This window comes from Danio aesculapii, chromosome 24 (genome assembly GCF_903798145.1).
Source record: "Danio aesculapii chromosome 24, fDanAes4.1, whole genome shotgun sequence".
In the NCBI taxonomy this organism is placed as follows: Eukaryota; Metazoa; Chordata; class Actinopteri; order Cypriniformes; family Danionidae; genus Danio; species Danio aesculapii.
Genome location: NC_079458.1, coordinates 2,478,525 through 2,492,924, shown reverse-complemented (window position 1 = coordinate 2,492,924; position 14,400 = coordinate 2,478,525). Strand labels below are relative to the sequence as shown.

The 14,400-nt window shown below is 34.6% G+C and overlaps 1 protein-coding gene across 4 annotated transcripts in view; it reads right to left on the bottom strand.

Moving 5' to 3' along the window:
• The window catches only part of slc12a7b (solute carrier family 12 member 7b), a 99,564-nt gene extending 86,974 nt beyond the window's left edge, over positions 1 to 12,590 (bottom strand). For all 4 annotated transcript variants that reach the window (XM_056450274.1, XM_056450276.1, XM_056450278.1 and 1 more), the window contains exon 1: positions 12,306 to 12,590. In XM_056450274.1, coding sequence (XP_056306249.1) covers positions 12,306 to 12,474 — 169 coding nt within the window. In that variant the 5' untranslated portion in view covers positions 12,475 to 12,590. The remainder of the gene's footprint in view (positions 1 to 12,305) is intronic.
• Positions 12,591 to 14,400: the final 1,810 nt, after the last annotated feature.

The window sequence follows — 14,400 nt, the reverse complement described above, 5'->3', positions numbered from 1 at the left end:
TGTAAACTATACTGTGCATTAATGCTAATCACTCAAGCAAATTGTCCTGTAACAATAAAACTGCAGCTGGTAAAAGTATACAGAAAGTGCTCTGTGTCCTTAACACTGTGTTCTGCAAACAGAAATGTGATCATGCCACCTGCTGATTGTCTTTGGTAAAGCAAGCAGAACTCATCAAAACGTCTCCTAAACAGTTCTGCATGAAATTCTCTTCTCATTTAACATGAGAGTGTAGTTCAATTAATGACTTCATATCTATTATGCTAACAAAACCACAACACGGACAGACAGCAACCTAGAAAAGTCTTTCCTGGCAACCGGACAAGTACAAACCCTAACTTTCCACTTGTTGACGAGTTTTTGCACAAGGATTCTTTAGACCTCTTGAAATATTTCCATGCTGCATTTATAGAGCAAACAAGCAGAGTCGTTTGTCCTGGTTTAAGCCCCGAAGGAGGACTAAACTGCTTTATTTATGCTTCAACTAGTGGTCTACCTACAGTCAAGCTCGAAATTATTCATACCCCTGGCAAATTCTCACTTCAAAGTTTTTGTTTAAATGTAAATAAAAGCTGAGAAATAATGATTTCCACAATGATTTCCTTTGAACATCATCTTATTATTTTTTGGAAGAAGATCTTATTGTCATTTCCGGTCAAAAAACAAACTTGCTGTTTAAATATAATTAATTTCAAGTCAGAATTTGCAAGAGGTATGAATAATTTTGCGCTTGACTGTTTGTGTACACTGGGAAAGTATAGGTGACAATAAATAAAAATAACAAAGCAAACTAACTAAAGCTGAAAGACACTTAAAATAAATGTATTATTGACTGAAATAAAATAACTACATCTACAAAAACAAAAATGGAAAAACATTTAATACAGATTCAATACAGTTTAAAAATATATAAAATAATCAAACAACTAAAAAATAATTAAACAATCAAAAACTCAAAGCAAACTAACTAAAGTTGAAAGATACTTAAAATAAATTCCAATAGACTTTAATAAAATAACATACAATTTGAAAATGTTAACAAAAACAAAACTTATAGATATGATTTAATATTTTATAAAATATCTAAAGTAATAATAAAGAAGAATAATATTAAATAATTACAATATATAAAACAAAAATTCCTGAAAATTAACAACAAGGAAAATGAAAAATTCAAAAACAATTTTTAAAATATTAATATTAAAATTCATTCATTCATTCATTCATTTTCATCCGCTTTTCTGGGGCCAGGTCACAGTGGCAGCAGTCTCAGGAGAGAACCCTAGACTTCCCCGTCCCCAGACACTTCCCACCCTCCTTCCTCCAGAGACATAGTCCCTTCAGCATGTCTTCCCCGAGACCTCCTCCCTATGTGACATGCCTGGAACACATTACTAGGTAGGCGTCCAGGAGGCATCCGAAACAGATGCCTGAGCCACCTCAGCAGGCTATTCTCAATGTGGAGGAGCAACAGCTCTACTCCGAGCTCCTCTCGGTTGACAGAGCTTCTCACCCTATCTATTAGGGTGCATCCTGAGACCCTGCGAAGGAAACTGATTTTGGCTGCTTTTATCCGAGATCTTGCACTTTCGGTCATGACCCAAAGCTCATGACCATACGTGAGAGTTGGAACGTAGATTGACTGGTAAATCAAAAGCTTTGCCTTTCGGCTCAGCTTTTTCTTTACCACAATGGGACCAGTGCATCGACTGCATTACTGTTAACAGAACACTGTTAAATGAGTAATGAGGACAAATTTCCAAATTTGTCTTTGATAATAAAAAATGTATAATATTGCCGGTATATTTTGGAATTATTAGCCTTAATATCACTAGTATATCTGGTCTAGACTAAGGGTATCATTACATATTCACACAGATTGCATGTCAGTTACAGCTGATTTCCCCCCTGTTCAACGCATGTCACTGTTTCTAAAACGGACAGGGTAGAAATGTTACAGCAAGTTTAAAAACAGATATGACAGATCGTGAAACATCACACCACCGCTAGGACACATTTAACACGCCTGGAATCTACAGTAATCCATTCGGCACGTATAAAATAATTACTATAAACGACTTTCAACACGCTACAGTAAACAGGTGGAGTTTGGCAGAAGTTTTCGCTCTAAAATGAAGCGCCTTTAAGCAGGTGATGACAGATGCACAGCCGTTCTGGCAGAGCTGCTCGTCTCAAATGTCAGAGCAGATGCCGCTTCTCCTTCAGCTGTCCGTCACACACACACACACGGGATCAAGTGACACCTTTTTTGGCTCTTCTGCAGCAGAACACAAACAGAATTCCAGATTATCTAAGAGTGTTGTTTGATCCTGGTGCCCAATAGAAGGCCTGAAATAAAAACTTGGACCAAACATAAGGCCAACACAAACCTCTGGGGTGCCAGCAGCTCAGTTTATCTCCATGATGGTGAGGGTTTATCACCTTAGATTTTATAAGACATGACAGCGAACACTAGACATGACTCACAATCTGTTCCTGGTACTATAGAGTCTGACACTACAGACAGAACTCAACTAGAGAAAAGGGCAGATTAAAAGAAAAAAAGACCACCCAAATGTGTCAATTCAGTCATTTATTCATCCTCCTGTCACGTCATCCACACTCTATGACTTACTTTTCTTGCGTACTGCATTTTGCTAATTTAATTTACTTACACAAACTGTCAAAAAGAGTTCTGAGAATGTTTTGCTAATGTTTCAATAACATTGCAAAAAGGTTATTTCAGACTATTTTCAGTTATAAACTGTTTAATTGTTGTGCAAACATTACAGAAAGCAATAATGAGACAGATAATACAAAAATATATATTTAAATCACCATTTACTCACCCTGAAGTGGTGCCAAACCTTAATGAGTTGAACACAAATTAAGTTAAAGTAGTCAAAGTCAAAGTCAAAGTCAAGGGTAAAGTCAAAGATTCCAACATTCTTCAAATGATCTTCCTTTGTGCTCAACAACGAAACAGGAGGTTTGAAACGATTTGAGGAAGATTAAATGATGACAGGGATTTCATTTTTGAGTGAACTGTCCCTTTAAGGGAATGTTATATTTTTATAAATCTAGAAAAATTCTAGAATATGACTATTAAATGCTGTCTGAATGCTCTGAAGTTAGTATTAACAAAGCTTTTGTATTAGACTAGCTTTAACGAACATCTTATTAACATTAATTAGGGAACATTTTTTAAACGTTGTGTAAATGTTTCCTGTTATTGGAGTTAAAAGCAGTCCATACACATTGTATACATTATATTTTACATTTCTCAAACACATTCTTTCCACTATTCATCACACAATCCTCATATTCAAACTGTGAACATCATGTTTGGTTCAATAAGGCCAAGTAAACTCCAAACGAAGTTCTACAGTTAGGGGTTTTAAATGTGTTGTGTTGCTTGAGTGTACTGCTAAACACAACAACAATGGCGGATGAGAAAGAAGAAGAGTTTCATTAACATCTGGCAAACAGCTTTCTCCCCCAAAAGAAGTTTGCTTTGGTGAATTGTTTCGAACTGCTGAAATGAACTCAAAAATAACTCGATTTAGTTTCACGTCATTGGAGTTATTTTTTTTATTTAGTTTGAATTATATTGGGGTCTTAAAGGTAAATCGTTCAATCTATTGGATTTTACTGAAAAAATGTGTCATACAGGTCTGCAACAACATGAAAATGATTATATATGACAGATTTAGCGAATCATACCATTAAAAATGTATCTGTCCTTGTTCTTTCATGCATGTCCCAAAAACAAAAACACGGATATAACACCAAACTTATTCTGAGTGCCAAAGTTTATTTAGCATTGAGAGACCGCCTGCTACTTTCAACACCTCAGCAATGTTTGAGAGATGAAGCAACATGATGACATGAAAAACAAGAGTTGCGAGCCAAGAGCACACTGTTCTTTAGCATGGGGCTGATGGGAACGGAAAGAGGAACTTGTCTGACACTAGTTTCTCACAGGTTCACCAATACAGAGTCAGACTGGTCAAGATAAACCATGCAGTGATTGGTCTTAATGCAGTGGAGAAAAACAAACACAAACAAACACTGGTCTTTGTGATTTATGAGGACTCTTTATAGGCATAATGTATTTTATTCTGTAACAAATGCTATTTATATAAACCCTAAATCCAACCCACACACATTTGGCACATTTTGAATGTGAAAATATCTTAAGTATAATTTTAAATTACGAGGACACAACACATGAGATCATAAACCGCCTTAACATTGTAAAATGCTTATTTGTATAGAGGACCTGAGAGGGCCCCAATAAACAAAGTGAAATAGTTTAACAATTTTACTATATTTTAGACATTATATTTTTACATTTATAAACTTTATATCTTGCTGCATGACATTTAAAATTTTAACAATTTCACTATTATTTTGTAGCAGTAAATTAAAATTTTACATGAAACATACATAATATTTTGCCATAAATTTGGTATGATAAATGTAACAATTTTATTGTTAGCTAAATGTAAAACTAATCATAAACAAAAGATGAAAGATATAAAAAATGATTTAAGGTTTATTTAAGCAAACTGCCGAATCAAATCACTTTGGTAATACAAAAATAGGGCAGCACGGTGGCACAGTGGGTAGCACAATCGCCTCACAGCAAGAAGGTTGCTGGTTTGAGCCCCGGCTGGGTCAGTTGCCGTTTCTATGTGGAGTTTGCATGTTCTCCCCGTGTTTGTGTGGGTTTCCTCCGGGTGCTCCGGTTTCCCCCACAGTCCAAACACATGCGGTACAGGTGAATTGAATAAGCTAAATTGGCCGTAGTGTATGCGAGTGTGTGCAAGAGTGTATGGTTGTTTCCCAGTGTTGGGTTGCGGCTGGGAAAGCATCCGCTGCGTAAAACATGTGCTGGATAAGTTGGCGGTTCATTCTGCTGTGGCGACCCCAGATTAATAAAGGGACTAAGCCGAAAAGAAAATGAATGAATGAATAATACAAAAATAACTTAAAGTGATATATAATAGTATATAATATATAATAGTTTTTATTATAAAATGCTAGTATCATATGTACACTTAAAAGTTACTCAATTTAAATAAAAGTACGATACAATAACGATACAAAAATATAATTTCACTCATGTATTAAATCAGAAGCAGACACCACCATGAAGCTTTAAAATGCGGTGTACATGTGCAGTTCACCAGGGTTTAAACAAAACAACCATCTAAACAAGTTACATGCCCACCTAAACAGAGTCACATGTTTGTATCCTATGATGCCAATTAGAGCGATAAAATTACAAATGACTCCAGGACTCCAAAGCTAATTATTGCTGCCCAGAAGCACAGAAACAAACTGGACATGAGCATTGTGTTTATATGTTAGAAGAAGAAAGCAGAGGGTGTTTAGTAACTAGAAACACAGGAATACACACCACTGTTGTTATGAATGTGTAGACAAACAGGCAACACAAATAGTACAGGGTTGCTCGAGTCAGCTGCTCACAGTATCCTGACAGAGAAATGCTACATAAATATAATTCCTTTTTCTCTTTTCCTGCCTCTGACTGAAGTCCAGCCTTCAACACATGAGCTCCAGCCTTTTAATTGTAACATTATACAGTATGGCATACAGTAAGACCCAACAGAGCAGAAAAACAAAATCACAACATATCTTCGATAAGAAATGTGTGGTTTCAAATATAGAATTTTCAGAACTTCCCAGTGGAGATCTGCAAATTTCCAGAACTTCTCAGAAGAGATCTGCAAATCCAGCACTACATCTGTGCTAAAATATTGTGATTTTTGCCTTTATGAAACTTAATCAGCACTTAAAAAAACATTCTGGACAAATACTTTGTTTTTTTTTTTCTGTTGTCAAGATTGGAAGTAATTTTTTATTAAATAAATTCCCAAAAAATGCATTTATAAGATGACTTAGAACTTTCATTACTTGTAATATAACTCGTTGTCATTTTTTTTTTAAATATCATCAATGTCAAATGCTCAAAACAATCAAAAACAATCCATGTTGAATGCTCTAGAAGGTAAACTTTTTCCAATATAGGTTGTTTTCCAATTAAAATAATTAAAAATCAATAATAATCTCACAGCAAGCATCAAATTAATGACTCAAAATATTTCAGCATACTGTCTTCTAACTTTTAAAAGTTGTTTTTAAATATGTTTTAATGTCAAATGCTCACAAATGGCAAATGTTGTCATACAATGTGACCTTTTGAATTAATTTCTAATTATTTTCCAATTAAAATAATTAAAAATAAATATGAGACCGATCAGCAGCATGAAATAAAAGCATAAATGTTTTTGCATATTATCATCTTACTTGAAAAGAATTTAAATATGTTTTAATGTAAAATGCTTTCATAAAATGTGATGTTTTGTGTAAAATAGATTTCCATTAAAATTGATTAAATTAAGTACAAATTAACTATATCTATTAGCATCCAATATATGACTCAAAAAATATCTTTAGCATGCAATCACCTTCTACAAAATTAACAATTAGATTTTATTTGTACATAAGGTTTAGTTCACTCTCTCTCAAATTGTTTTAATATAATTTTTTTTTAAAGTGTCATTTCTATTTATAATGTATTTATTATGAGATTATTTTCAATAAGTGTTATTTTATTATATATTTTTTATTTATAAAACAGACTATGTTCATGGCAAAATAATTAAGAAAACACAAGTAAATACAAAATATAAATACAATATAAAACAAACAAACAAATTCCTTTACAAATTCCTTTTGATTTTTTTTGAGTTGAATTACTTCTTGTGATAACTGACAATACATTTAAATAGGGATGCTTCAATCCATCGGCCGGAGATAATCACATTTTATGACTTGGTATGAATCGGTACTCGTTAATCTAGCCGATCACATGAACAAATCACAAGTGTTCGTTTATAGATTTACAAGCAGAGGACGGCGGCGCAGTGGGTAGCACGTTTGCCTCACAGCAAGAATCAGTTGGATCAGTTGGCATTTCTGTGTGGAGTTTGTATGTTCTCCCGATGTTCGCATGGGTGCTCCGGTTTCCCCCATGTGTGGTATAGGTGGTATAGGTGTATTGGGTAGGCTAAATTGTCCATAGTGTATGTGTGTGCACGAGTGTGTATGGATGTTTCCCAGTGATGGGTTGCAGCTGGAAGGGCATCCGCTGTGTGAAACATATGCTGGACAAGTTGACGGTTCATTCCGCTGTGGTGACCCCAGATTAATAAAGGGACTAAGCCGAAAATAAAATAAATGAAAGAATAAATGTCTCAAATAAGCGCTCCAAACTTTTTCTTCATTGAGGCATGTTGAATTATTCTTTCATCATTTGCAATGTTTCCAAATTGCATTGTTAGTCATTTTTCTTCCCAAATTTTTTATCTGTTTTAGCTATTATTTTCTGTAAAGCTGCTTCTGACCATGACATGTCCACACTAAATGTTTATAAGAGATGTGTTTAAAGGATTATATGCAACGTCCTTCATTTATTCTCTTAGGAAAGATGAGATCTCCACTTAAGTATCATACTTAGAGGGTTAATGTGCTTTATGCAACGTTAAAGCTATATAAACTTGAAGCATCAGAATCTGTAGTCTGAATCAGACGATCAACATGACGAGGAATAGGTACTCAGTAACGGCTCCAAAAATCATGATTGGAGCATCCCTACATTTAAACTTATATTTAACCATAAATATCTCTTAATTTCCCAGACAAATGGGATCTGATTGCATTAACATTAATAATTGTGTAATAAACTCAGTATACTTTTCCAAAAAAAAAAATGAAAACCCAACATTGTGAGTGTGTGAAAACAAGGCTCTTGGTTTTGGGAGTATGACCTTTTTTAGTTATTGTGCAAGAACTCAACATTGCTTTTGGGAACAAATTAAGTTCTCATCATTGTTCTTGGTCTGGGAATGAGGCTATAAGAGCATAATCACCACACATGTGAATAGAGATGTTCCTGACTCCCATAATGAGTGTGTAATCCAATCCAGCGCTTCTCCTCCTGGAAGATGACTCCTAGTTGCACTTCACCAAAGACAAGACGCGCCACATGTAAAATAATGAAGCTAATATATCTGCTGACCAGGCTCTCAGGATGCATTTTGACTTGTGATGAAAGCTTCAAGCACTGCACAAAATACATTCCCATTGCTATTACGTGATTAACACCAAGCAAAACTCTTAAAACAAAACGCTGAGCTAATATTCAGTTACTGGACATCCAGTAAGTGCTGTCTTCAGACAACCTGGACTTTCTGAAGGATTTCAAGTCCTAAATTCTTTTCAAAGTTTACAAAAAAAAGCTAATAATTAGGTGTGTTTAAGTCAAGTTGTTAGAGCATCTGACTGTAGTATTGGTAACCTAGCAACCAACAGTAAACAAGGCAAGCATAATAGAGAAATGACTGCATTAGTAGCCTAATGTTTTGTCAAGTTATACTGTAAATGTCCTAGCAATGCAGCTTGCTTGATAAACATAATTATGTGCATAAAAGAAAGAAATGCTATGAATACCATGACAGCAAGAGCATTAAAGGCATAGTTCACCCAAAATAATTTTCCTGCAATAGAAATCAGTTAAAATGTTCAGGTTTTCTTTAAAATATCTTATTTTGTGTTCAATAGAGGAAAAAAAATCACTTAAGGGTGAGTAAATTCTCTTTTTTTAATCCCTTTAAAAAGATTTCAGAATGTCAGAGAATTCATTTAAAATGCTGTGAAACATTATTGGTCTATGCATTGCAGTGCTTTCCACAGGTTTGAAAAAAACTTGCAGTGGAAGCAGAATTGAAACACACCATTTACCCACAAATGGTTAACTACATGCAACAAACAAAATATCATTTAATTTTTAACAATAATTTTATTTATTATGACACTGTTTTACACTGTTTATTTTCAATGGGTTAAAGTAATTTAAAAAAGACTGTTGAAATAATAAGAAATCCAATATGTCTCTTACTTTTATGCTGTTCAGGTAAAATCTGTTTCTCTTTCACATTCAAAGCAAAATTGAAGAGTGGTGAACTGATGACTTTCATGGACAATCACTGTCATTTCTGTTAACAAAATGGCCAATCAGTGCTCAAAAAATGCTCAACAGTGTTCAAATGTTAGCAGGAAATGGAATTTTTATTTTTATCGATTAGTGCAGAACTTGATTATTTTGACAGCCCTGCATCGAAGTTTATTTGGCAAATGCGTTTCCATCTCTAATTATTTGTGTTAACTTTTTCTGTCCAAAGCACCTTAACCCATCATAAAAACATGTTTGTGAATTAAATAATTTAAATTTGAAATTTGCCATTTTCATCACTCATTTCTCATGTGATACTTCAAAATGCACATTAACATTAACACAGGGTGATAGAAAATCCAGCTTATTACACTTCTTTCGTTTTCTGTATAGACTCTGTGACTGCTGCTAAAATACATAAGCTAAGGCACTTTGATTGTAAGTACCCTTTGATTAAATTGCAAACGTAAATTCAATGAGTCAATTGTAATCTTTCATGCATTAAATGAATATGAATGGTTGCATATCTTCCTCCTTACGTCCACATGGACCTCATTAAATAACCATGGCACCATTCTACTGATTTAAATATGCCAGAATCAATTATTAATTCATTGCATTTGTTAGTATTTTCACATGTAGGTGGCTAGATTTCTAAACCGTGAAGCAAACAGATGTGTCATGGTAATTAATGAAGACAGCTGAGCATGAAAAGTGTCCCAAGACACGTCTAGACAAGCCCCTGAAATCAGGCAGTCATGTAAAACCAAAAGGGCCTCGTGTTGCATAATGCAAAAGGTTAAAAAATAAATGAGAATATTTTTTTCTTCTTTACCAAATTGTTGCATGTTATGCTTAACAATGAAACAATTTAGCAAATCCTCATACTGTTTTCATAAAGCAAATACAATAAAACTGCAGTATTTACAGTAACAGTACATTCATGCATTTGTCAGATGTGTTTATTTAGTGAACACAGGTTTGGTGTTTGCATCTAATTATATTTACGAATGTGATTGTATAGACATAGAAAGCATATTAAGGTTAAGACATGTTTCAAGGGAATTTTGTGAAAATAAAATGTCAAACTATGGGTGAAATTATGACCCATTGTCATTCATCGTAAAAGACATATTAATGTAAATATAAAACATACTTATTCTGTAATGTCTTATCTGTAGTTCTTACAATGAATAAAGATAATAAGTGCTCATTCTAAATGGTTTAAAGAAAAGGCAAAGGCTAAAAATATTGGTACCAAAGTGTGATCCTTAATATAAATCTATTAAAATGTCATCATCATATTATTCTTGTTTTAAATATGCCTGAAAAATTATATATATATATATATATATATATATATATATATATATATATATATATATATATATTTATAAAGTTATAGCGAATGACATTTTAATGGATGTCTTCTGTGAAATATGGTAAAAAATACATGACATATTTTACTTATAAATAAAAAAATAAATTAAATTAAATCACAAAATATAAAGCTGGAGTCTGGACTACACTTTTATTATTTTCATGCATAAAAACTCTATTTGGTTCTCACAAATATTGTATCAGATTTTGCTTCCCCTCAAAATCAAGCCCCCCTTACTATGTCCCACCCTAATCTACATTTTGAGCTAATGTAAAAATGTCTCCTGCAAAAATGTATCATAACAAAAAAATTACATGAGGACTTGCAAAAACACCATCACAACTACTGCAATAAAGAACATTTTTGCAGTTAATGTTATTAATATAATATATTAATAGCCTTTTGAGGACACTGGTAATACGTGATGTTAACATGGGTTACTACAGTTTCTACTATAGTTAAAACTGACATTTTTTAATCATAGTAAAGGTCAAGAATACACTACAAAAGCTTGAAGAACACCATATTGACATTTTAGTTTAAACACCATGTGATATTTGATATCATAATAGATCCATTTCACATTTCCGTGTTTCTCAGTAGCGCAAGTCGTCATAGTTGGGGAAATTTAGAGTGCAGTGAATCAGAGCATACAACAAATAATTTTTTAATAATCTTATTTACTGAAATAATAAAAGAAAAACTCCACGATGATGTTATAAAGACTTTAAGAAAAAGGAAAAAAAATTGTGTGAGACTGTTAACGGCAGCCAGAAGAGAGAATAACGTCAAATTTGCTGTCCTGTCCCATAGATACTGCATTAGAAACCCCTCGCACAAGTGGTAATTCCTTTTTTGTAATTTGAAGCAAAGAAGATATACATACATAAATGCATATAAAAGTTTTTTTTTTTTAATTATTAAAAACTTTTTGGATTTAAGAAAACTTTTTTTAGGATTTAAGATGCTGATGACCAATGAACGCGTCATAACAGGCTTGTGAATAGGGTCCATAAGCATAAACTTAACATGAACACAAAATGTTGAATTATTGTCAGGCTGGAAAATGTAAATAAATGTTAATTTTGCATTCTTTCTTGTCAGAAACATTTTAAAAACATATGCATTAAGGCAGGCCTTGTGCTGCAGAAATTAGCCTTAAATTAATAATTAATAAAAAAATATATATATACATTTTGGGATAATTTATTCAACATAGCTTTTGAGTTTCTTCTGTTAAGCACAAAAAAGATGCATGCTTTGAAGAATATTAGAAACCACAGACTTCCATAAATTATTGTTCCCCCTAATATGGATGTGAATGGCAACTTTTTTTTTTTATCTTCAAACATCTTCAATTGTGTTAGAAACATAAAAAAGAAAGTAAGAAAGGTTTGGAACAACTTGAGGGTAAGTAAATGGGGAGTACATTTAAATTTTAGGGTTAACTAATCATTTAAAGTTAGTCCTCTGCAAACGTTTAGCTCGACTATAAAGAAACGTTTTCTCACAGCGTTCCAGGAACCAAAAAACTCAGCTGTGTAACGGCCCCGAGAGAATGAAACCTCCTGAGAGAAAGACTTGTGTATAAACAAACCCACACTAAACAATATACGCTACGAAACTCTTCAATTAAGTAATTAACTAAAACATACAGAGCTTTCTGTTGACGCCAGTCTGTATGCAACTTAATTTATCAATACCAAAACAGTTATAAAGTTTCCGTTCACTTTCTTGTTTACACTGTACACGAGTAACGCGCCGCGCCAAACTAATGACTGATGTGAACGCGCGTAAAGCTACCGTTAAATTCAAAATAACGACTTTTATGAAGGGTAAAATAGTGACACTTTGAAACCGTATAAACTCAAGTCGTCCTACCGTATTTGTTGGGTTCTCTGTTGTACTGGAGGATTGGCACCGACCGCCGCTGCTCCACGCGCGCGCCCTCCCCGGCACCGGCGTCAAACACCGGGGCTCCGTCCGTTTCGTCTCCAAACGCGCTCTCCTCGGCGTGCGCCACCGGCACGACCATAAATCTCTCGCTCATGATGGTCGTCCGAGAAATGGACCGGTCCGGTGTCTGATAAACTTCAGGGATCAGACGGCTTACGCCCGTGATTCATAGCCGGTAATCTGACAGTTTGTGTGTGCGCGCGCAGCGAGGCGTGAGCGTGTGTGATGCGCGTCCTTGCAAGAACGCGCTGCGCTGATTGGCTGAGAGCTCAGAGGGGCGTCATATAAATAGCAAAAACTGTTCATCTGAGTTTTTTAGATGGACTGTACTGTACTGTATGTTCTCTCAGCTCCACCAGTGAACATAACTTACCAGGATTATTCCTGTAGCGTGTTCATTTGCATTTCAAAACTTACATTTTTTAAAAATTAATTATATTATTGTATTTTTCCTTTTAAACCCATTTAAACAAATGTTTAATCTGTTTTTAATTATTTTAATTCTTTGTGTTTTTATACTTATTATGTAATTATTTTAGGATTTTTGAAATCTTCTTGTTACAGTAATGTACGTTGAATTACCACTGTGTATGAAATATAAATAAACCTTAAATGCTATATAAATAAACCTCCCTTGCCATGCATTGTGTAATTTTGAGGAATTTTTAACAGATTAAAACAGTGTTAAACCATGTTTTACAAAAAGGTTTATTACACCCAGCATTTTAAGTGTAAAAAATATTAGGCCTACTTGAAATTTATTTACTTTAAATTAATTTATTAAATATATTATTTGATTCAAATTGATCAAAATCAGTTTTTTTAATTAAATATTTTAATAATATTAACTATTGTTTGTATGTTAAAGATTATTTATCTTTTAAAACATCGAAGAATTATTGTTTTATATTCAATTTGACCATTTAGGAATTCAAGAAACTGAAAAAAGGTTTATTGTTGTTGTTGTTATTGCTGTTTTAATGTTAACATATCAGTGTGTTTTATTTGTTAAAAATGTCCTCTATTTGTGCAATAATCAATTATTATTTATGCTCAAATATATTATAAACTATAACATATTTATGAATTTATTTAACTGAGCTATTCAAAGCTCAGAGAATCAATTCATTGTTATACCACTGTTTACAAATAATAATTAAAATATATTTAAAGATTACAATAAAGCCAATTGTTATGAAGCGGACAGGAGACAGAGGTAAGGAAACGTTAGGGTGTTTATTGAATGACAACAAGGAGCACATGAAGGATAGCCAGGAGGATCAGGAATGATGTTGGGGTCTTTTCCTCCGTGGCTGGGTAACAGGAATACACGAGGATGGACAGCACACACCAGATACAGCTGACAGAGGATGACACAGACTTGGAAGGACTGGAAGACAGGACGATTCGGGAGGACCAGGAAGACTAGGAGGAATACAAAGAGAACAGGTAAGTAAATCGTTTGTTTAGCTGAGGATGACTACGCTGAGTGGTCGCTCAGTTGTCCGCTTTCGTCGAGACGAGCCCGGACAATGAGCGACTGGAGTGCTGTGCTTTTATCTGGTGCTCGTGAATGTGATGCAGCTGTGTGCTCATTAGAAGTCAGGTGATGGTGATCTTCGTGAGTGGGGGTCGTGAGAGCCTGACCAATCCATGACAGTACCCCCCTCCCCAGGGCCCGCTCCTGAGGGCCGACACCTCCGACGCCGTGGTGGTCTCCCTCTGCCTCTAGGCGCTGGGAACTCAGGGTGGCTCTCATGAAACTCCACCATGAGACTAGGATCGAGAATATCAGCTCTGGGAACCCATGTCCTTTCTTCGGGGCCGTACCCTTCCCAGTCCACCAGGTACTCCAACTGGCCACCACGACGTCGGGAACGCAAGATCTCCTTCACTGCGTAGACGGCTCCTTCTTCTAGGAGCAGTGGAGGAGGGGGTTCCTCTTCGTGGTCAGGCTCTGTGGAGGGAAGAACAGGATCGTGATAGGGTTTCAGGAGTGATACGTGGAATGTAGGGTGAA